Source organism: Falco biarmicus, chromosome 7 (assembly GCF_023638135.1).
Source record: "Falco biarmicus isolate bFalBia1 chromosome 7, bFalBia1.pri, whole genome shotgun sequence".
NCBI lineage: Eukaryota > Metazoa > Chordata > Aves > Falconiformes > Falconidae > Falco > Falco biarmicus.
This window is the reverse complement of record NC_079294.1, coordinates 37,913,177-37,936,832: the sequence shown is the minus strand read 5'-3', so window position 1 is coordinate 37,936,832 and position 23,656 is coordinate 37,913,177. Positions and strand designations below refer to the sequence as shown.

General features: G+C 36.8%; 1 protein-coding gene across 1 annotated transcript in view; it reads right to left on the bottom strand.

Moving 5' to 3' along the window:
- Positions 1-232: 232 nt before the first annotated feature.
- The window catches only part of TDRD9 (tudor domain containing 9), a 60,488-nt gene continuing 37,064 nt past the window's right edge, over positions 233-23,656 (bottom strand). The window contains 18 exon segments of the mRNA XM_056345987.1: positions 233-1,030; positions 2,307-2,379; positions 5,225-5,334; positions 6,403-6,541; positions 7,234-7,330; positions 7,489-7,598; positions 7,976-8,046; positions 9,063-9,224; positions 9,661-9,921; positions 11,821-11,911; positions 13,671-13,791; positions 13,794-13,887; positions 15,286-15,397; positions 16,626-16,799; positions 17,558-17,658; positions 20,664-20,771; positions 21,692-21,808; positions 23,472-23,525. Coding sequence (XP_056201962.1) covers positions 941-1,030; positions 2,307-2,379; positions 5,225-5,334; positions 6,403-6,541; positions 7,234-7,330; positions 7,489-7,598; positions 7,976-8,046; positions 9,063-9,224; positions 9,661-9,921; positions 11,821-11,911; positions 13,671-13,791; positions 13,794-13,887; positions 15,286-15,397; positions 16,626-16,799; positions 17,558-17,658; positions 20,664-20,771; positions 21,692-21,808; positions 23,472-23,525 — 2,085 coding nt within the window. The 3' untranslated portion in view covers positions 233-940.

The following is a 23,656-nucleotide window of genomic DNA, read 5'->3' as shown; positions in this document are numbered from 1 at the left end:
TCCCTTATTTTCCCCAAATCTGCCACTTTTTTTATGGTGACCATTGATTCCATCCGTTCTTCAGAGGATGACTGGATATTAAGTAATCTTCAAATCACTGAGTGAACAGTGAAAAGACTACTATTTTTCCATATACTATTTTTGTATTCATCCATTTCATGAATGCAATCACATACCATTAATAAGTAGATTTAGCTTTCATTAAGCATGACCGCACAACAGAGGAGACAAATACATTTTATTTCAATTTTGCATTTTCTTCTGAAACCACTGACCTAATTTTTAGGACTGAAGAACTCACAGGTAAAAATCTGAGGAAAGGATGAAACAAAGGTTTTGTGAATACATCCTTCTGCTATACAGGAAAAGAAAACATATGTTACATTTTGCTGTATGAAACATTAATGGAAAAATTGTATCCAGTATAGGAAGGTTTAGTTTGGATCAGAATATAACTCAGATCATCAGTTTCCTCTGACTTCCAGGTTTCTGTTAAGAAAAACCCCAAACACCTTTGTGGTATGGCTTTTAAAAAAATTAACAACAAAAAAATGGGAAAATGCAACTTGCTGCTGAAGACAAAAAGACCATGCCCATGGCTTATGAGCTTTTAGATGGAAAATGAACAGCTACATCTAGATTTACTTTGTCTTTCACATACCTTGTGAGAAATCTGCTCGGAAGTATTATTAACAAGAAAACTGCATCCAGCTTTAACATCAGTTTGTTTTATGAATGAACTTGTCTGCTCTAGGTCAGCAAACCTTAACTGTTAAAAAAAAACACCAACAATTAACATACTCCAAACTGTGTTTTAGCCCACTTCATGCTATCTTAAGGAACAGTTTTGTAAAACAAGCATCCAAAGGTTATATAGAAGACAGAAGTAATTTTTAGACTAGTTGTAATACCTTGTCCTCTGAAAGACTTCTAGAAATACTTAAACATTCAACTTAACAAGCTTATGTAGCTGGTAATTTATTCTCTCATGCTGCTTTTCAGACTTGTCAATAATACACTGAGAATCCACCTAATCAAAAGAAGCAAGATGAAAGTCAGAATGCATTCTTAATAATGACTTCCTATATAACATTAAGGAAAAGAGTCTTCAAAAGTTTTGACAGTTTCAAACCATGCAGGAATTTTAAATCCGTGCCACACGTTTCAACATAAGAGCCAGTACTATAAAATACTGTATCTCACTGTTTGCCCGAGTCAGAATAATATACCACAATCAATTCCAAAGCATTATAGGTAATATTTTATGTGATGATGTAAGAAAGATGTCCTGAGATTCTTCAGACTTCAGAGGCAGCTGGGAAAATCCTGATCCAAGGCCTATATTATTAACTTGTAATAAAAGCTAAACACCAGTATAACTGTATAGGAGATTATCTTCATAATACCAGGGATAACTGAATTTGAAATATGGAAACAGAAATAATTACTGCCTTAACTCAAAGTATGTCACAAGAACTAAGCCCTCAGTGAACGACTACTAGAAGAAGTAAGTGCACTTGTGTACTTGGTCACTGTTGTCAATCTTTTCAACAGGAGAGACGTAACTCCCTCATTCATGTGCCTCAGAGTGGGACAGACACAGGGAGGGTGCGTGCAGAAATCTTACTCCTGCACTCAATAAATCCATGCCTCTTTTTTAATTAAGACAATGCACTTGTTCATCAGGAAATCTAGTGGCCTGCAGAGGCCCTTCCAGAAAGAAAAGCAAGATCTCAAACCAAGTAGGGTTTTGAGAAAACTGCCCTCCTAATCTGATCCCACCACATGCATTCTAAAGCAAGCCATATTTCTACCTGCTTAAAAGGGAAAAGCCACCTGAAAGCACAGCAACCCAAAACAAAACTAAAATGCACTGCATTCAGACAAATCCCAAACAAGAAAAACTTATCCATCTTCTTCTGTTAGGCCATGGTTGCTGAACAGAAAGAATACAAAATTTTAACTTCCAACAAACGTAAAGTTGCCTTTACAACCTCTCTCAACTTAAAAAACCTGAAATGTTCTGTTTGAAAAGGCTAAGTATTTGTATACACAAAGTTATCGTGTATGTATATGGATACACAAACAAGTGAAATACAAAAATAGGGTATCAATAGAGACTGATGTATACACAACAGTTCTTATACCTTAAAAATTCAACTCTACAGTGCTTTCAGTATTTTTCAGTTTAATACTCAAAAATGACACCCTTCCAAAGGAAACTGTCCCTTTGACCACTCTTAACTGTACTGGGGTACTCCAACTACTCTTCTTAAGGAAAAAACCAATTATCTTTATACCCTTACCTGATTCCATGCAAATGGCTTCTCATATGACGTAGGAACAATTACATCCCGAGGTTTTGATTTGCAAATTAAACTGAAATTACACAAAACCAGCCTTAAGAAATAAAACTTGTATTTAATTAATTATAAAAAGGAATTTTTATATTAGATACAATTAGGCATTTACAAGGTGTCTGTGCTGAAGGGAATCTTACATTTCCTTGTTAGTCCAGTTTGATTTGTTCACTTCTCTGTACTTTGCCCCTCTAGCGTAAAAAGTCAAAACCCAAATTTTCATAGGGACATTAAGTGTATCAGTATGTATTTTCTTTTAAAGAAAACAATGATTTATTTGTTTTTAATTCACAAAGTACTAGAATTTGCAACTGCCATTTATTCTGCAAGTCTTACGCATGCTTATTCACTAGAAAGTATAATCCAGCTATTTTTAGGATATTTTGTTTTGCATGACAACTCAATTACCATAGATTGCCTGTCTGCTCTAGTTACTTCCTCAAGCTGTGCCATGTACAACAGTAGTAGACTTTAATTAATTCTGTCTAAATGTGTTTTTCAAACAGTGATTTTAGTCTTAAGCAGTGGTGACATTGTAAGTACAACTACCTTTCGAAAAATAGAAAAAAGTTACGAAGACTGTCCAGGCTAAATTTTTACCTACATACTCTTTATTAATAAAAGGTTAGCATTTTTCCAAGACAAAAAAAAGTACAATCAGAAAAAATATTCAAAACGAATAAAGATCTTACACAAATGAAAAGAAGACACCATGACAGTAATCAGATTGTCTCTTCATGCAAAAAGGTAAAAAATATAAAATAAGATAAAATTAAAACATTAGAAAAAGTAGCCACAGGATTACTGGAACAGAATCAGTGAAAGTACAAAGATTCAAAGAGAGAAAATGCTACCACAGAAACGTATAAAACCCTAAAGGAAAAAAAGCCCAGAATGTTGAGAATGACTTGAGTCAGGCAGTCAGCACTGACTGAACTGGGGAACACGCCGCTGGGGAACACACACTGAGGGCCTGCACAGGCTGCTCCTTCCGTTCCCGACTGGCTGTAAACGTCTGAACAATCAACCTACAATAGGTGCCCAAACCAGTAGCAAGCATCCACATGTCTAAAGAAGGAGCAGTGACATTTTTGTGCCTTCAATCTAGCATGTAAGCGTTGATGTCCAAGCACAAGCTCCTACTATTGTCACAGTCACCTTCCGAGAGGTTTTGTTTCTTTCTGCCTATCCACTTTTCTTGACTTCTCCATACACTTGTTTCCACATGAATCACGCAAGCAAACTTAATTCAGCTTTGAAGTCTAAACATGGTAATACATGGCAGTGTCCAAAGGCAATGCAGACACCAACTGGCCTGAGGTACTTGGACACAAACAGGAAATTAAATATTGCATCAGTGGTACACTCAGCAGCTGGCATTTTACCAGGAGTTTTGCAGACATTAGTGGCGAACAGTTTACCAGCAGCCTGCACTGGTGCCCCTTAAGCTGACAGCACAAGCAGCGTGCATCTCTGCATCTGTGATGCATCTGCGTCACAGCCTTTACGAAACTGTACCACTTTCTGGAGGCACCCATAAGCCACTGCAAGAGCTGGCTTGAAGCTGCCATGACTCAGAGAGAAAAGCAGCTGACCCACTGGCAGCACACACAGTGTAACACCCCCAAAAATAATCATCTTGTTCCCTTGTCATATCCAACATGTCTGCTGGTCAGCTAACATATAGCTCCACATCTTCTAGCATTTCTTTACGCTCTTTTAATTTCACTTCCACTGCCTCAAAGGTAAGGCTGACTCCCCCTACACTTGTTAATTCACTAGAAAATGCACCACAGTACTTTCTTATAAGTTTTGGAAATAAGAAATATGGGTACTTGCTTTCAACTAAAGACCATGTAAGCTTTTTCACAGATGGAAAGAAAAAAAAAGAAAAGTCAACTGAGTGAGTACATTCAAAAACAAGAACAACCTGAAAACTCAGCATAAACAGCTACTCTGACAATCATTTTGATAACCTAGGGTAAGGGCAGCTAAGCTTAAAAGCTTCTGATCTTTATCAACATGAGGAGCTGCCCCACTCTGGCATACAGTTACTTTAGAAAAGCTCTGCTGGCAAAAAAGGGCCGTATTTCAGAGAGGAGGCCAATCCTGGAGGGCATAACATAACTTAATTCATAGCTGAGCCACAGCTTATTTAAATCTGTTCGGTACACAGCCAGGTAAGGATGAAAAGAGTCTACCGATGATACAGACAGCACTGAAATGCACACTATGTTTACAAACAAGCATGCTCAGCAGTGGCAGACATTAGAAGGAGCTGTTACATGGGATACTTCATTGAACTAGCTCCCCCAAACACTTCATCAGGACTATCTGCACTGACTCACTCGTCTTTTCAGAACCACTGCTTCAGTTACAAGAGGCCTGCTGGAAAAAGAGGCTGGTGGCTCTACTCCAATTCATTAGTTAACCTGGAAGTTCCAGCAATTAACTGGGCCAACACCTATGCTACACAGGTCTGTTGAGGAAGGAAAGGCAGCAGACAATTCAAATTTCATGTACAGGGTGAAAGAACTGTAAATCCTTCCGCACTCTTATGCCATGGGACTTTATTAGCTTTGTCCTGGGTGAATGAAGCAAAGATACACCTCAGAACCTGCAGAACAGGTTTTACAGTCGAAGTTATATGACTCTTAAGTGATCAGGCTTCCCTGAAGAACCAGTGCTTCCACATGAAGTCTAAAGTTGAGTATACCGCTTTACAAATAAACAAAGTAAATGAAATGCATCATTAAATGTGAACATGTATTTCTTCCCCAAAGCCTAATCTGAGCTATGCTTCAAGCAATCATTTGTTTTTGCTGAGACTGAAACAGAAGATCTTATTTCTACAAAATTATTACCATAGAAGTTTCTGACGAACATTTTCCTGCAGCTGTGTCATCCTCTCTTGCCCAGAAGGCGCTGCACATTCAGAAAGCACCTGATTAATGGCTGTCCTCAGGACATTTATCTGCAAAAATACCAGTAACTAAATATAATGCACTCTATACCAGCACTATTTTGAGTTGGTTGTTGCACCCATAGCACTGAGCTTCAACTGGAATGTTATTGACATAAGCAAAAACATCTGAAGCTTTAGAAACACTTCTTGCTCCAGATGCATCTCTGCTGGTCAAAGACATTAACATTCAGCCACTTGATATCACAGTCCTCAAAGGTTACTCAGATAGGCCATAAAACATACAGGCTACCACTTGCCTGGATATTTTGAACACAGAATTCCTTCTGTAAAAGTTTTAAGGATTTTTCTCTATCTGTCCGTAATTTTCACATGCACAACAGCTTGGAGTTACCATTCTGGCTAAGGTGTCGTGAATTTAGACATCACCCACACAAGTCACTGCTTTCAGAAAACAACAGCTCACAGATATGTGCACCAGCATGTTCGCTGTGTCCTTAAAATGCATCTAGAAAGCACTGGTCATCACCTAACATACCTGCTCTGTACACAGAAACTAATCAGGGCATGTGAGGTCCTTCACCGTCTAAAACACATCTCAATGTGAAGCACAGGTCAAATACAGTTTACTGTCCTGCGTAACAGAGCACATGCTTTCCTCACACATACTTCCTTCTGACAGATCTCTGTCTGCAAGCTGCAAAAAGGCTTTAATGAGGAATAAGGGTTTTTTATTGTTTGTTTGTTTGATCTGCTTCTAAGGAAGCAGCTTGATACAGATGACTTATCAGACCTGTAAAATCAAAATGAAGACTGGAAACCAGTAACGTTAGGCTGATCAGCAAAACCTGCAATAACTAAGAACATAAACAAGTACTGACATCCTATTAGTGCAAAATCGAAGCTTTTGTTTTGAAAAATGTACAATGTATTGCGCTATAGCCTTGTATTTTGTTCAGAGTGTATGGAGGGGGTAACTTTTTTTCTGATAAGATTCCAAGGTTATAAACAGACGGTACACTTAAAAAATCCAAACCCACACTCTAATAGTTAACAAGCTCCGATGCAACAAATTTTACTTCATTCCTACTATAGCAAAAATTCTTAGGCATGTTTTACCTCCAAGACGTCTTCCACTCCAAAATGCACATCAAATGTCAGCTCCATGTCATTTTCTGGTAGCAGTGGAACCCCACAAGTCTGACTCCCGCCCAAACCACACAGAACACCAGTAAAGCGCTTTCCACTTTTATCAACCCTATACAAAAAAGAAAGAAAACAGTCTTACCTAGAGATGATGAAACTAAACTTATACGAAGACAGACCTAAATGAACTTGTCTAAGCCATGCCAAGCAAGATGGAGGTGTTTTAAAGAAGCTAAAACAACTGAGAGGTATTCACACCTAGTCATACTGTTTTGTTGTTGGAGTTTTTTTAATATAGTGATTAAACAAAACTAAAATTCCGGTTATGAAAACATATACTTGTAAAACTTGAAAAAAATCATACATATGCAAAATGAAAGTTTAATTAAAGAAAGCAAGCTTCACTATGTTGAAATTACAGTCTACATACACAAGAATTTTTTTTCAAAAAACAGCAATGCAACTGCCAGAACTTGTGGTTTTACAAAAATCACACAAGTTCCTTTCCTCATGTAGGTTTAAAACTTGCGTAGTTCTACAGTTCACCTGCCTAGGCTTCCAGCACGACTAGCAGGACCTGTATTGCCTTGTTGTGAGTCTAGAGGCTGCAGCACCCATTCTTAACTACAGAAAGGAAGTTATCTTAGCTACGTACTATGCTAAAACTGATAAAAGATAGAAGAATTACATGAACAGGAAGAGAATACACTGAATGCTGAAAGCAGAGCAAAAAAACCTCACCAGTTAGTGAGGGTCCTAAAAAAAAAAAAGAAAAAAACACCACTTCTAAAAATGCATGAATACCTGAGTTCTATAGCAGGAGCAAACAGCATACTGAGAAGTGCAAGCAGGCCAGGAATAGGAGGCATCAAAGATGCTTCCCCTAACAACACAGCAGATCCTGTCACAAAAAATCCCCAAAAAGCTTAGGAGTATTAATGAAAACGAAACCTCAAAAAGATGTAACTTAGAACTACAGTGACATATTTACTCATAGAACTATTCATACAAAAACCACAAGTCTAGACAAAATGTCCAAACATTTCTGTTAAGCATTACCAGTCTCATTTGTTAATAAAGAAGCAGCAACCAACAACTGCTGAAAGCAATCTTGTGGAGCATCATGGATGACAACAGAATTTATGCTGTTCTTTTGTATGAAACCACTTCTAAGGAGAAAGCAAAAGAAATATTTTCAACATTAAAAAACAAAAAAACCATACAAACATGTAAGAAAATATTTCAAATTCACAATGCAACCACAGTGGATAGCAGTTATTGGGTGAAGATTACCTCAACACCATTTAGCAGATGTATATGTTGGTTAATAAAATCTCTCTGTAAGACATTACCTTTAATAAAACTATTCTTAAAATTTTTCATAGCAATAGCGTGCATATTAATGCAATTCAGGCCTATTTCAGTCTTTTCTACGAATAAAATCTCTGCAAAAATCTGCAAGAATAACTAGGATCATTTTTGCCTATTTATTAAAAATAACAGCTGAGAACATGCCTATAGTTCACAGTAAAAAGTCTTTTTATACCTGGGCTGGGATATTCTAGTCATACCATAGCATTCTACCTCGTAAGGACTGAGTGGACCAAAAAGTGTTACCTTCAAAAAGAGAATGAACAAGTGATATTCTAGTTAGCCAGCACCTTGGACCTCTCCAAATCAAAGTCCTTTAAAAATGAAAACCAAAACCGCGTGTATTGAGCAACACTGAATTGATAAATTGGTATCAGCATTTTCCCCCCCCATTTTATGCAAGCTTTGTTTGTTGAGACACCTAAAAAAAAATAATATATTTTCACAGGTGCTTGAGATTCATGACTCTTCTCTGGCATAAAAACCACAAGTTCAGACCTAACAAAATCAGGTCATTTTTGTTTACATGAGCAGATCTTTAGGTGCTGAAAATATCTCACTTTATAAAAGCCAACAGTTAAACAGGATTACTCCTGAGCATGAATAGGTGCTTGAAAGGTTGAAACTGTGAGGTCTGAAATGGGAAAAGAATTATAATGTAGATGAGGCTTTACTTGTAATCAGAATGCAGAACAGGACACACATTTTCACATTTCATATTCCAGCTTTGTAGTGACTAGGTATCTGAAAATACCTAAGTAAGAATAAATTCTGAGTTTGGAACTGGCAGTGGAAGAAACATCCACTGTTTCATTATCATCAGTATCTGCTTAGGAATATCACTAGCTGAGGAAGAATGGAACACTGTGTATAGTAATAACCATGTTTAAATTTTCTGAGAAATTGATAGGGTTGTAATCTTACTTTTTACCTTAGCTTATATAATGAAGGCTATCATGTGTGGAAACATTATGTTTAGTTTTATCTTTATTCTGCAGTGTTTCAAAGTACTGCCTTAGAATGTATTAAGAGTAATTGGTTCACTCAGCTCTTAGGATATACTTCAAAACTGTTAAAAGCTGCAACAGACTAGTCCGCTATGCTGGTCCCATTATGGTTTTCTACCAACAGAAAGTATAACGTACTACAAAAGGCATCAAATATGGTTTGGTTATTAAAGGTCCTTTCAGTCTTTATCTCCATTCAAACAGTGTGAGAAGCGGGGTCAATTAATGACATACCAGAAAGAACACTCAAGTTACCTTGTGGGTTGGTGCATTAGATTTACTGTCTGAAAAGCAGTTTAACCACCTTTCAGTTTGACGCTTTTCTTCCTTTCTTGAAGATACAAGCATTTTCTTTTCTTTCTTTGCTTGGTCCAAAAATAATTCCTTGAGCAATTCAAAGATAATAATAATGGAAGACTGTTAAAACCATGAAAAAGCTCCGATTTAAAAACATTTTACAGAAAAGGTCCTATACAAAGAACATGCATACTCGCATATAAATACAAACCCTAATGTTCTTCTCTTTCAGATATGTGAAACATAAAAAGGGAAGACAGTTAAAACTATGAAGCAGTTACACTTTTTCCAAGTTTCAAAAAACAGTGGCACAGTTCAATTGATGCAATTATCTCCTGGGAAAAAAAGGTGTCTCAAACCAGCAACGCTTTTGGCCAACAGCTCATTATGAATTATGCACACACACACAAATAAACTGTCCCATTCAAGTATTAATCTTGTTTAATCCCATGGCACTAGTCAAGACTTCAGCTCAACTTCTCAGAACTTCAGACAGCCTGAGCTGAAATAAATTAGTATAAGCAAAGCAGAAGCAGCTTACTGAATACATACATACCTGTGATTCATCTGATTCTTCTGCTAGCTCAGCATAACATTCTTCAGTAAGTATATCTTGGATATTCACAAGCTTTTCACTCCTTGAAAGATGGAAAACATCCACATGCAGAACACCATGCACAACTGAATTCACCTTCATTAGATTATTAGAGCCATGTACTAGTGAGGCAAATCTCTCGTTAGCAGCAGAAGTCCAGCACTGCCCACGCACAAGAGATTCTGCAGATGGATGCATCTTGCACATCTTGAATTCTAAAGCCTAAAGCAAAACCATGGAAGCCTCAGTAGAGAATCAGCCCCAAAATCTATCATTTTTTTTCAGAATGTTTGAATTAATAGCTATAAATGACTTCATAATAATTGCTGTGGCTTATGTTAATTCCTACGACTGCTTTAAAGCTACTGACATAATTTCTATTCTGTCACTGCCAATGCAACTGCACATTACATCTATCACTTCAATAATGTATACAGTTGCTAATGAATCAGAGCAAACAGAGCATAAATAAAAGATAATTTGGTAGTAGTTCACCATCCACATTAGAATCTTAGGGGTGTAGAAGTGTCTTCTCTGACAAAGGCTTCACAATCCACAGTTCTTTTCTACTAAGGTAACAGAAAACTTGGCAAGACCACTGCAGCTATTCTGTTCCTGGCAGGCAAGAGTAATTAAGCTCTTATTTAACCCCTTTCCACAATCACTATCTGTAATTCTGTCTTCGAATGATTCTATCCAGTCATTAAAACTTGTAATTAAAAGATTAGGCCTAAAGCAGAAAGAGATCCCTTTAATACAAGTGAAGAAAACACAAAAAAGGAAGCTTCTTGCCAAAAGTAATTCTACTTATTTTTTTAATCAATTAAGAAAGAAAACCAAACAAAATTAGCCCTGTCAAGATTTAATACTAAAAAGAGATAAAGAAAATAAAAAATATACTTTTGCTTCCTTTTCCATTCTCATCATTAAACACTTCAGATAAAGTTAGTATGATACACCTGTTTCAAATAGCTTAAAAATATCTGAATGAGGACTGAAAAGCTGCATTTCACTTGAAGTCTAGTTATTTTATTTGTAAAAATAGCTCAAGAGAATTATTTATCTAAAAAATTAGCTATAAAGTCCTTCATATTTGTGTTTCAGATCACTATTTAATTACCAAGACAGTTCTGTCTAAAAATATCCAAGTAAAGCCTATAGTTTAAAGAATAGCAAAGCAGCACAAAGGAAAGACAACCTCTAGCTTTGCAAAATTTAACCAGGTATCCCAAGTGCATTTGTCCTGTAACTAAGTGTAGCAGAGCAGGAGCCTTGATGGTGCAAAAATACTCTGCACAGTAACTGCACGCAAGATACTTGCCACTGTAAACTTGTGCCATGCAGACAAGAAGAGACACTACGCTGCCACTTGCCCATAGTAGAAGCAGCTAGGTTTAAGCAGAGAATGATAGATTAAACTAGTCATTGATGGTTTCTTCTCTCTAGGCTGTACAGACCTCTGCCATTTGCTCAGAGGTTCTTCAGGCTAAAGCAAAGCTGATCTACTGCTCAGCCTGTTACTCCTGAGCTTTGCATATAAGCAGACAATAGTAGAGGAACCAGAACAACATTCTCCTAGTAGGAAGATCTACTTCTCATAGAACTGATGGACAGCAAAGGAACCAATAACCAAAAGCAACAAGCAGCAGAAGGCAGTTAGAGCAATTTCCTCTCTCCTTCCACTGTTCCTGTAATTACAGGTGGGAAACAGACCACACAATGTTGCCCCTGCAGACACAGGACTCATTCAAACATTCAGCTAAAAAAAACACCCAAAGCGAATACTCGGGTTTTTTTTACATCTCGTCAGGCAGCAAGTTCAGACTTTTGGGGTTTTTTTCCCCTCTAGCACATGCCCCCAAAACCAAAAGGCTGGATAATATTTCTCTACAATCAAATACATTAAATGCAATTCAGTTACACACAAGAACTACTGCTCCGTGCATACACATCTGTGGAAAACATTTATCTACCTATTAATGATTTGTAGGTACTCCCACTAGCAAAACACATGTTTTTTCTTTATTATTCTCAAAAGCATTATGATTTGGTGTGCACTTCTGTTTGCCTGACCAGACACGAAGATACCTATCAAGCAGCAGCAAGTAGGATCACCCCTACCTGGAAGGGATGCTCTCGAAGACATTGTGGAATGTTTTTTAATGTCTTCAAAGGCACTTTTGATCTATTGCCATAATCCACAAAAAAAACCCTGGAAAAAGAATCATGAGAATCTGCAGAGATTCCACAACATTAAAAGTGCTACTTATAACAGCAAGGAAAGGGTCAACCCAAGTTTAAGATTGTCTTGTACTGTAATTATTATCAAATGAAATGCAAGTAAATTCAGAGTCTGAAAAACATGCAAATGAAGTCATATCAAAAATAGTAGGTAAGATTTTATCATGTCTATTATTTGATCCTTTGGCTTAAACATCCACTGGTAATGCCAATGATCTGCTAAATCTAGAAAAGGCTTATTTCTCTGAAAGGCTCTCATTCTCTCCCTGCAATTTAATCTGTACAACCTTACTTCTTAAACAGTGAGTGATACTACCTAATAACTACTTTAAGATAAGCAAATACTAACGTGGATCCAGTGATTTATAAATGCAAAAGAGAGAAGAGACTAGCACTGTTATTCACTAGTTTTCCATGACTTTGAACAGATGACAATGTTCAGTATTAACTCTCTAGGGGTGACACCCAGCTATGTTAAGAAATCAAGAAATTCAAAGGAGGAATGGGCTGTGCAAAGGGCAATCTTACAAAAGTAATAATAATAAAAAAAATCTGTCCTGAACTGCTCAAAAGAAAAGTACTGGCCTGAGAAATGAATACTAATCTTTATCTATGGTGCTAATTTCCATAACTAAATCTCAGCACAAAAAGCCAAAGTATTCTGATGAATTTGCTGATGATATAGAACTCTGCAACATAAACAGTGATACAAAAACCAAAACCCCAAACAAACAAACAAACAAAGTCACACTGAATGGACCTGAGAACTCAACCAGAATAGGCAAAACCAGATGGGATGAAGTAAAAGATCACATCCTTTGGAATTTTTAACAATTTCTGCTATAAATACTCTATAACTATTTATAAATTCTAATGATTTGGAAATTACCAAGGAGACAATACTGACTGCAAGATGACAAGAGGTGGCCCCATGAAATAAAAACAACAACCTATGAGAAGGCAAACGTGGCATCTGCCATATGAAATATTTTTGAATGCAGATAAGAAACACTGTGTTGGAAAAGGAATACTAGCATCATTGCAGAAGCAAAAGCAGAACTAAGTACAGGAGCATGTGTAATTCTGCTTCAGAAAACTGAGGTCAAAACAAAATTGGAGTGAGATGGAGACCAGGTGAGCAGAGAGTCAATGCCGTATGTGAGATGAGAAAGACTGCAGCTTGCTTCCATCAGCAAAACTAAGTCCAGTAAGAAAAAAAAGAGGGGAAAACTGCAGGGGAAGGGAAAAGAGGAAGAAAAGTAGAAATACTGGCAGAAGAACAAGCTCAGATGAACTGGCCACAAATGACTTAAAACTACCGATACAACAGGGGCAAGAAACTTACTTTTCAGATGGATCTCAATGTATCTATGAAGAATTGATGGGGCTGCTGCCAGCAATGCAGCACTGCATTCCTTACTGTGCTCTCCAAGTTACTGGAGATTTTAGTCTTTCTTTTGTTTTGCTCTGCTTCAGCACACAAAATACTTTACTGTATCAACAACAGCCTCTCAATTTAATACTAAAATATTCCTGTGTTCTGGAAAAAAATAATTCATCTGTTCTAGCAGCATGCTATTAAGGTTTTATTTTAGTTCTAGTTCTACAGATTTCTTTACTGGAATATTTATAATTTGAATGAACACAGTGCTTTGTAAAAAATAAAAGCATAGCTTGAAGACTGTTAACCCAATTACATCCTACCAATTCAGTATGACATAATCTATTACTGTACCTCAGCAAAATCTTCACAAACATGCAGAATACTAGCTCTATAGTATACTCCATTTTCCACATCAGGGAATGGTGCCAGACAAATCAAGCCCGGATGTGGATACACTGGCAAATCATCAGGTTCTGGCAGTTGATTTCAGTAGTTAGAGCCTGGAGTACAGTCCTGTTTTTTTCATCTGTCCTGTAACCCCAGAAGTGTCCAGCTTCTACTACCTGAAAGTATAAAAATTAGACAATATTGGATTTCATATTGTTTTATTCTTCTACATCAAATACAAAACACATCTAAGCAAAACACATGAAAGCACTTCTACTCCTGACACACACAGAGAAATGTTCTCATCCTGCAGTACTGCAGTGAGGCATTTCTCTCATAATTAGACATTATTTAAAAATGTTTATTTGCTGTGCAACTGCAATACAATTTTCATCTGAATAGATACTGATGTAAGCATTACTAAATCAGAAAGTTAAGACACTGCTTCCATTTTTCTAAACCAAATTAATGTGCACAAAGGTATACAGTTATTAGACAGATACATACAGATATGGTGCACTTTTCTTGTTAGTGAAAGAATACCAGTTAGCTATGTTTCTCAGCAAGTCAGCACTGTTACTGTTATAATTACCCATCCTTTAGGAAACTGAGAAGAACACACCACTATTTAAATCAAATTGAACAAAGTAAGCAATCTTTTCAAATGGCTTACTAAACTCATGTAACATTTCTGATCTTGTATCTAATGCTCATGATAAAAAAAGAATCTTTATTTACAATACATACCATCATTAAATCTGGTGTATTAAATAGAAGAAGCATAGATAGCTATGTGATTGGAATACATCTGATCAAATCCATTAACATTTTTGATCCAAGAGGCTTAGCTGAATAAAATGAAGAAAATATTCTTTTCTGCACTTGCAAAACATGTCACTACTATCAAGAGTTGTTTTAATGCTTCAGCCTATAATTTCCACTACCAGTGGTTTGGATTTTAAAATTTATTTTTATTTCAGCAGCATACATATTGCTTGCTATTATTCAATTTGTTGAGAAGATAACGGTTAACACAAGATATAAATATTCTCAGCTTCAGAAATGAGAAGTCATATATATGTACATAATTTTTTCCTAATGCACTCTCTCTTATGCATGCAATATTTTCCCTGAATGAACATACAGTATTGTTAATTCCTCTCATTTATCACCTCTAGTTTCTGAAGAAATTGCCACTTAATAACCGCCAGGTAAACGGCCCAAATACCTACTGATTCTCGTTTCTACAGTGTACACAAATATACTACCTCTCCCTTTAATCCTCTTTACATTTATGCCTATTTCCAGCTAATATTTATTGGCAACAAATCCCACAATTTTTTAATGTGCAAACAGATTTCAATGTTTGCAATTTATTTGCAACATGCAAGTACTGTTTAACAACTACTAAAAGTAAAACCCAGAATATTCTCCATACCTCTTACAGATACCCCTGTGCTAAAAACATTATTAGCACCCACTCTTTTAATTTAAGCTTGTCAGATACTCATTTCTGCAAAGTTATCTAGGTACTGATTATTAGATACGACAATTCAGGTACAGAACATTCTTACCTCTGTTATCTTGATGCACAGATAACTACCTGGGATCACCTCTGGCTGCTGCAAAGCATCAAATGGAATCTCCACAGGCCCCACTGTCTGCTTCTGACAGTCCACATACACTCTAAAAAGTGTATTGAATGAAGATGCTAAATACTTCACTCACAATCAAAAACTCAAGAGTTCTTTTTTTTTTTTTTTTTTCTTTCATTTACTTCCCAAGGTGTCCCTAGGGCATGTTTATGTACCTAACGATTTTTATTTAGAAATACATTAATTCAATTAGAACATAAAATAACCAAGCAGAACCAGAATACTATGGAGAAACAAACTGTTTGAATTCCACTATGACCAAACACAGAAAGGTACATACCAAGACACAACTTTGCCATCAATTTAATAGAAATCCAAAGAATTAAGGTTAAATAGTGAGACTCTTTGCTATGGCATGCCTTCTAAGCTTATTTTCTAAAAATAAATTAGGTACACTACAGCACAAAAATAAATTCAGCATATTTTTAAAATAAATACAATATTCTATTTAAGTGATAAAAGTTCAAAACTTTAAGTCTCAGCCTAGGAGACTTCTTTGAGTCCTTCAGGATTTTTCACAAAGATTAAATGCTGTTTTGGCACAGTGAAACTGCTAAATTTTTTTTATTAGGAGTTAAATACAATTCACTGGAAGTATTCACCTGCACATTAAGCTTTCCAGTTGATTCCTGTCTTCCTATTTTAGATTTCTTATTTTAAAATATTGAAATGCCTGCAGGTCAATCAGAAGGCAGGTGGATTACTATTTTAGCAAGTCATTTGCATGACCTGAAGCTGAGAATCAGACAGCATATAGTAACATGTGCCAGATTATTCTAGCAAAAGCAGCTGCAGACCAACTACACTGCATTCTTCATCAGTATTTTCTATTATGCCTCCCCACCTTATGCTGTTACATTTCCCCCCAGTTTCTGTTATACTCCTCCTCCCTCCCTTTCTTTTATGTCCCCAAACGCCACTCCTTATTTATTTTGGTTCTAGCAATCTCAACATTGTCTCTAGCATGACCAGAAACTACCGTGTACATCCCTGTTTCCACATGCCAAAGCCAAATAAACTAGAATCTTAAAAGAAGACAGTATATATTGAGTTCTCTCAATAAAATATCTCTAACTATAAAGAAATATTTAAGACAAACATGTTACTTCTAGTCCTGCAAAAAAATTCTGATCATTTAAAGTTTATACACCTGTTCTTCGAATGTAACATGTCTTCCTTGGTGACACTTCCAAGGAAATTCCCCTAATCCAGCAAACCCCATTTCACTGTGAAGAAATGCATTTTCCATATGCAACTACCTTAGAGATCCCACATTTGCAGCTGTCATGTCTTGCAACTGCCTGTTGATATCATCTGGATAATGAACATTGAGCTCATGAGGAATTTTCAGCTGTGACATCTTGACTGACAGGTACGCTTCAGGAGGAACCTTGAAGCCCTCCACTGGGTTATGGGAAAACTCCACAAAAGCCCTGTTCAACTCCCCCCCCCCCAATAAAATTGCAACAAATACTTGATGAGGAATCAAAACCCAACAAAAAAACCCTACAAAAGCCATCATTTCTTCTCCCTAGCTTTACCTTGACAGTCCAACAAACAGTGAAAAGTAGGTTCCTCACAGGCTTTGCCCTACTGTTCTTATGCACTTTAAAGCTTTAATTATCATGATGGTTTTAAGAAACTTTCTAACATTCTCACAAGAACATACCAAATTGACCGAGCACATTTAATACAAATAGAAAGGATGTGAAAATATATGTGAATAAGAAAAGAATTAAAGACTGCAAAAGGCATAAGAAGGGCTACATGAGTTCAACTTTGGGCAGCTGTACTCCAAAGTTAATGAGACAATTAGCTAGAGCAGCCAGTCACATGCATTTTGTGCAAAGCCATCTGATGGTACAAAAGAGCTAAATTCAGTATACAAGATAAAAATAAATACCGACAGATCAGCTGCAGTTAAAGTTCACAGTCAGACAGGACAGACAAAACCGAAGGCAGTATCCACCTCAGCTCGCTGATCTAACGTTATTCCAACCAATGCATACCAAACTTCAAAACCACCTTTCTTACTCTAGCCAATACATTAAAAATACATTACTGATTCCAAAGAGGTGAGAAGAAATAAATTCATTTTGTCAGTGCACCACTGACAAACATAGAAATTAATTACTAGATTCATAACTGAGAACACGAGAAAGGCAGGATACTTGAAGTATTTTATACTTACCTTGATCCATCATAGGTAACAGATTTTACCTGCCCACATTGTCTAATCAGTGACTGCAGCTGTTTGTGGTATAGATATCCATAGGGAGGAATATCTTCCACCTGTTAAGAAATACAAGTTAAATTTGGATACATTCAATTATTTTAATGCATTAAGTTCACCTTAAATAGTTAGCTTCCTCTTTCACTTGAGCTGCAATACTGATATACAATCTAAACCCCAAATTCTTAAATTAAAAAAAAATCTCAAAAGACAATAAAATCAGTTTTGCTGCTAATGCTGACCTACACCCTCAAACCAGTAGATAAATGTTTTTAACTATAAAGGAAGCAGCTTCACCTGTAATTATATATATTTCTTTATAATTTTTCCTAAAACCTGTGTAGTAGCCCTCTTTTTGCTTTTAAGAGAAAAGCAATGGATTGCTGTGCTTCCTTGTCCACCACTGGGAACTACATTGAGGCAGCACACATCACCTGGGAAACAGAAGAAGCTACAGCCCTGCACATCCTGGCAGAACGGAGATCCTGCGGTATGGTGGGACAGCTTGCACAAATGGAGAGCACTTATGGATGGATACATGCTCGTGAGGGATGACAGACAAAGAGCAACCTCCTGGTCTTCCCTGTGTGGAGTAGCTCAAATATAAGGTGCTCTTACACTGAGCAGACAATGTGACAACCCAGCTCTTGTGGGTCAGGATAAGATAAGAGATCAGTAAGGGTAACACTGAGGTGGCAATTTATAACAGAGCTGTTAGGATGAAACAGATCATCTTCAGGCAGCTTACAGAGGTCTCCAGATCACAGATCCTGCATCTCAGAGGGAAACAAAAAGCTCCCTGATAACCTAGAAGGGCAGGACTAGCTCCTAGATTTCTGAAGGGTGTTGAAAGTAACTTGTTAACACAGGTCATGAGCCAAACAGGGCTCTTCTGTATCTGCTATTTGTGAACAATGTAGAACTTGTTATGGAAGTGATAATCAACAGCAGCCTGGGCTGGAGCAACAAGGAAAGAGGGGAGCTCAAGATCCTGAGAATGGGTAAGACAAGTAGCAGAATACACGTCCCAAAATCTAGGACAGCATAGTTGGGGAGTTGGGATTCCATGGGAAGCTGCAGAATCTCCACCTTCAGTGCTTTTTCCAAACCCAAGGGGATGAAGGCCTAAGAAACATGGTCTGAATTCACTGTTAATCCTGCTTTGACCACATCACCAGACTACGTGACTTCATGAGGTCTCCTCCAAACTGAATTATTAAATGATTTTGTTACTCTTCTTCAATTTTAATCCTAAACCCACCACAAACCAACAAAGTTACTGGAACTGCAACACCTTTTCAAAGGCATTCTGTTAAGAATGATGTTCCGGTTAAATATATTGGATTGTAAAGTATAATGCATTCTATAGGTGGTATATAGTCAAGTATAACGGATTATGACTTTAACAGATATGACCAAGGCAACAAGAGTTAATCACTCATTTCACAATTTCGTAAGCTAAACTAGCTTGAAAACTAGCTCTACAAAGCAACAGAATAGCCTTCTCCTACCTTTAACACCTGCCTCACTCAGGAGGCAGATGAGATCCAACATAAAAGGGCACATGCTGTCAAAAGCAAAGCAAGACTACAGCAACACCAGCTTACATCAGTTTAAGGCTGTAGTTTCACAATTATTAATATGCTGCTGCAGCCAGATATCAATTTCTCTATCTTTTTTCCATCATCTCTTACAGGAGATCTTGCTTTAATACAGAATCACAGAATTCCTAACTAGCAAGTTCAAACTCCTAGACGTTGAACTGTTTTTCAGAGGCAATACAACTGTCAATTCTTGAATAATCTGATAAGAAAGAACAGCTTGGTTTTAGAAAATCTTCATATGCCTTGAAGTTACAGTACCAAGATCAGCTGCTGGTCAAAAATATGGTCTAGCTCAGTCTGCAGAAACTGCCTCAAGGCAAGATGATTTAGAGAGACCATAAAGTAGGAGGAATAACTGCCTTCTATCTCTTTGGGACAACACCATTAGGAGCATCACATGGCTATAAGAAGACTGCCAAATTGACAGCTTGAGGAACTTGCAGCACTTGTGACCAAGGGGATCACTTATACTGATGAAGACACAGGGCCTACTTCTTCCTTCTTCAAGATAACAAGCAGTTGATATATGAGCAGATCAAGAGTTAAAGTAAATAGCTCCTTAAATCTAACAGTTTAATCAATGTTGCTCTGGCAAGACTGATCTTGTCTTTCTTTCACAAGATTGAGTTGTTTTGCTTCAATATTCTTAAATAATGTTTAAAACTCCAAAAATATACATAAATGTGTTTGTGCATGCATATTGTCATGCCAGCATCTCCTTCAACTAGCCTCTCTTCTTGGGTAAGCAGTAAGGCACACAAAAAAATTCCTTCTCAGTACGCTTTGAGTTTCTCTCCTGCCTTTTCATCTATCTTCTCTTGTGCCAATACAAGTCTATTTTTTGAGGCTCACTGATTTGCACGTTTGTTTTCTTTAAGCATAGGTCACTGTGATTTTACAGTGTTACATCTAGTTCAGATACACCAAATATTTTCCTACTACAGATTATGTACCATTTTGCAGAAAATCAACACAGCCATTTCCAACTTGCACTTATTCAATCAGGCAGGAAGAAATTCCTAGAAGATAAAAAAGCATAGTGCAATACCTGAATAACCTTAAAAGCAACAAGCATGTATGCCAAGCACTATCAAGCAGGAGATTACTAATATTGAAGTTGCAACACTTCATAAAATACTAATTAAAAAGTACCCTTGGTAGTCCCTGTTCTATTCTTCACATCTTCTATTAGTTTTATGGAAGTTGTTTGCCTGGGCAAGTTCAGCAATCAAATGCAAGGAGGCAGTTCTCATCAGTTCTTCTAAAACTGACCACCCACACAACATTTATCATATTGAAAGAAAGGGAGATGGGAGAGACGACAACTTACCAGGTGAAGATCAGAGTAGATTATTATTTCTGTCCTTGCCCAAGACAGAACAAAACTTGAAAATACTGCCCAAACACTACATATTTTTACTACTTGATGCTTTATCAAGTCACCCCCCTTCTTAACATACCAGTACAGTGGTTTTTGGATCTTAGCCATCAAGGTATCTCACAGCAATTTTTTCATCACATTTTCCACAAGTAAAGTAGTTTGGATATAAAGCACCAGCTATTACAACCTGAAGTCAAGAAAATATTTTGTAATATGCAGTAGATTATGTTCAGTTTCTTGAAAAGAGATATGCCAGCAACATAAAGATACTAACAAATCTTCATACGAAGATTTTTTCCTACATTTTTTCTAGACATTACTGTAATTGTGGACTACACGTTAATTCATGCAAATCCTTAGAAACATACCTTCATGAAGAGATTAATTTTCTAGAACAATCGTACAACACTAATATTATGTATGCAGACTTGCTCTATGAAAACTAATTGTTAGCCCTGATTTCAAGAGCACGCTCAATTTCAAGTAAGTTTACACAAAATAACTACAAGAAAACTGATCTGTTTCCATGTTACAACTTACAGTATTTAAAAATTCAGCTCTGAAAAGTTCACTGCTTACATTTAAGCCAACTACCAATGAAACAATAAGCAGGTCTGAAAATAAAATCACTACTAATCAGTCCAAATAAACCAAGAAGTTTATTTGGAAATTTGACAAACTTACAGTAGCTGAAAGACATCTAACCCACTCCCCACCCACCCACCCCCAATAACCAACAAGCACTCGGAACAAGTAAAAACAGCATTTTCAAAACTGTTAGTTCTTAGCCTTCCCACACAAACCATCTTTCTTTAAAGTATGCAGTTTAACTCATCTCAGTATGACTTGGTTTTATTTTGATGAACTGTCAGAAGTGAAGGGACAGACAGAGAGCCAACTTAGTGTGAATTCTGAACCATTAAAAGAACATTAGTTGTCATTCTAAATTGTCAACAAGAATTACTTTTTTTTTTCCCCACCTGCAATCGCAAAATCTATGGGGAATTGTGAAACACGAGTATACTAGTTCACCAGTACTAGCGTACAAAAATCCAGTTATAAATTTTGTAAATAATGGCTCTCCCCTTTAGAGTCAAAGAGCTTTACCTGCAAAATGAAGTGTTGTTTGTATACACATTCCTGACCAAGAGCAGAGGGTTGAGCATTAACAGACATGTTAAATGCGCTGACTCATTCTTTCAAGTTGTGAAATAACTCGGCCACCTGAATGTGAATGCTTATGTTAGACATTAGACACATCAAAACTGTCCACAAATTAAAATCTGTTAGTAAGTGTCTAAATAAGTGGGAAAGCTTCCTTTCCTTTAGGTGACTAGTATGTATTTCACCTAACATACTGCTTAGCATCTCTACTTTGGAAAGTTATTTCAGCACTGTAACTAAACCAGTTTTCCTGACATCACTTTATAGAGTTCTGTAGTCACAAAGCATATTATGCATATACACGTCAAACAGAATTAGAAAAAGAACTGAAATAACCTTTTACAAGACTATATACTGATTCTTCATTTAAATCATTTGGAGTTTGTATCTTAAAAGGTAAAAAACATACTAACAACAACCTGGACTTCTGGACCTAACTGTAGCAGTGACCACATATACTGCACCCCCAGATCAGCAGACAACTTTAAGCAAGATCAAACTTAACGCCCTACAGCAGAACATGCTCTGTTAAGCTTTCAATCCTAAGCACTTCCAAGAGGCTTCCATAAGCAGCCACCGATTCTTCAACCACACAGTGAATGTCTTCAAGTGTCACAAATGATTCTGGAGCACATGTACAAAAGTACAGTCCACTCAACTGCTTCAAATCTACATTTTCCTTTCTGCTGTTGGTAGTTTTAGGATACTAAAACTCCCACTTCCCTCATAATCAGAAACCAGTCTGGCTGCTTCAGTTCTGCAAAACACACATGGAATTATAAAATTCTATCTGGAAGCGTAGCAAATTAAAAAGCCCAGATTTTCTTAAGTGTTAGTGTAGGTGTAGGTGTCCATTCTAAACTCCTTAACTATTATGTCATGCACAACCTCTTCCTGCTTTATCTGAAACTGAGCCAAGAGAATACTAACTACCTGGGAAGCTATCACAGGCTATCAAAACTGATCCTTCAGCTCTCCAGTTTTATAGAATTTGCTTTTTTCTCATTTTGTCCTTGGTATCAGCTAAACAAGCTAAGAAGATATTGGCATTTCTTATCCACACGCTTGCTTATCAGAAAAGCTTTTTTTTTTGCTCCTCTGCTTTTTTAATATAGGCCCTACACTGTTCACACCAAAGGTATGAACTGCTGTAATAACAGGAAAGGCCATGCCCTGCCAATCACAGATGTTCAGGAGTTTTATTTATTTCCCCTCTCAACATATCACATTAAGCTTGAAGCCCTTTGTGATGCAGTTTTCATTAACTGCTACATAATGTTAGCAACAAAGCCCCACAAATTGTCCAGTCCTCATTATGTAGCTGTATTTGCTTAAAATTATCTTAACTATAAGACAAAAGTTATGTAACAAGAGATAGCAGTCACACCACATCTAGTGTATCTAAGGAACCTACAGAATTAGCATGTAATAATGGAGGTCTCTTAGAAAATGTGACTATAGGTAATCCAGGAACTACAACTGTAAGTAATAAAGCCTCTGCCTTAAAACATACTTGCAGTCCTGATTCTCCAGCTTTAAATAGTGCCATCTCTCCCTCCCCAAACAAACAAAATCTCAAAATTCAGTTTATTTAAAGAAATTATACAGCTCTATATATTGATAGACAGTAATACAGTAGGCTTATTCAAGAGCTTAACATTTGTAGAAGAAAAGGAGAGCTAATACTTTTTATATGCAGAACGACTTACCCATTTCACCTTACCTCTCTAATCTTCTCGATATTAATGCCATTTGATTGACACCACTCACGCTCTGCCTGGAAAAGTGAAAAATGCAAACGCAAACATTCTTAGAAACTTCTATCTTCTACTGCTTGTAAGCTTTCTCTCATACTCTTCTGTGTAGACACAGTAGTTTATATATACATAGTCATGGAAGAATTTGATC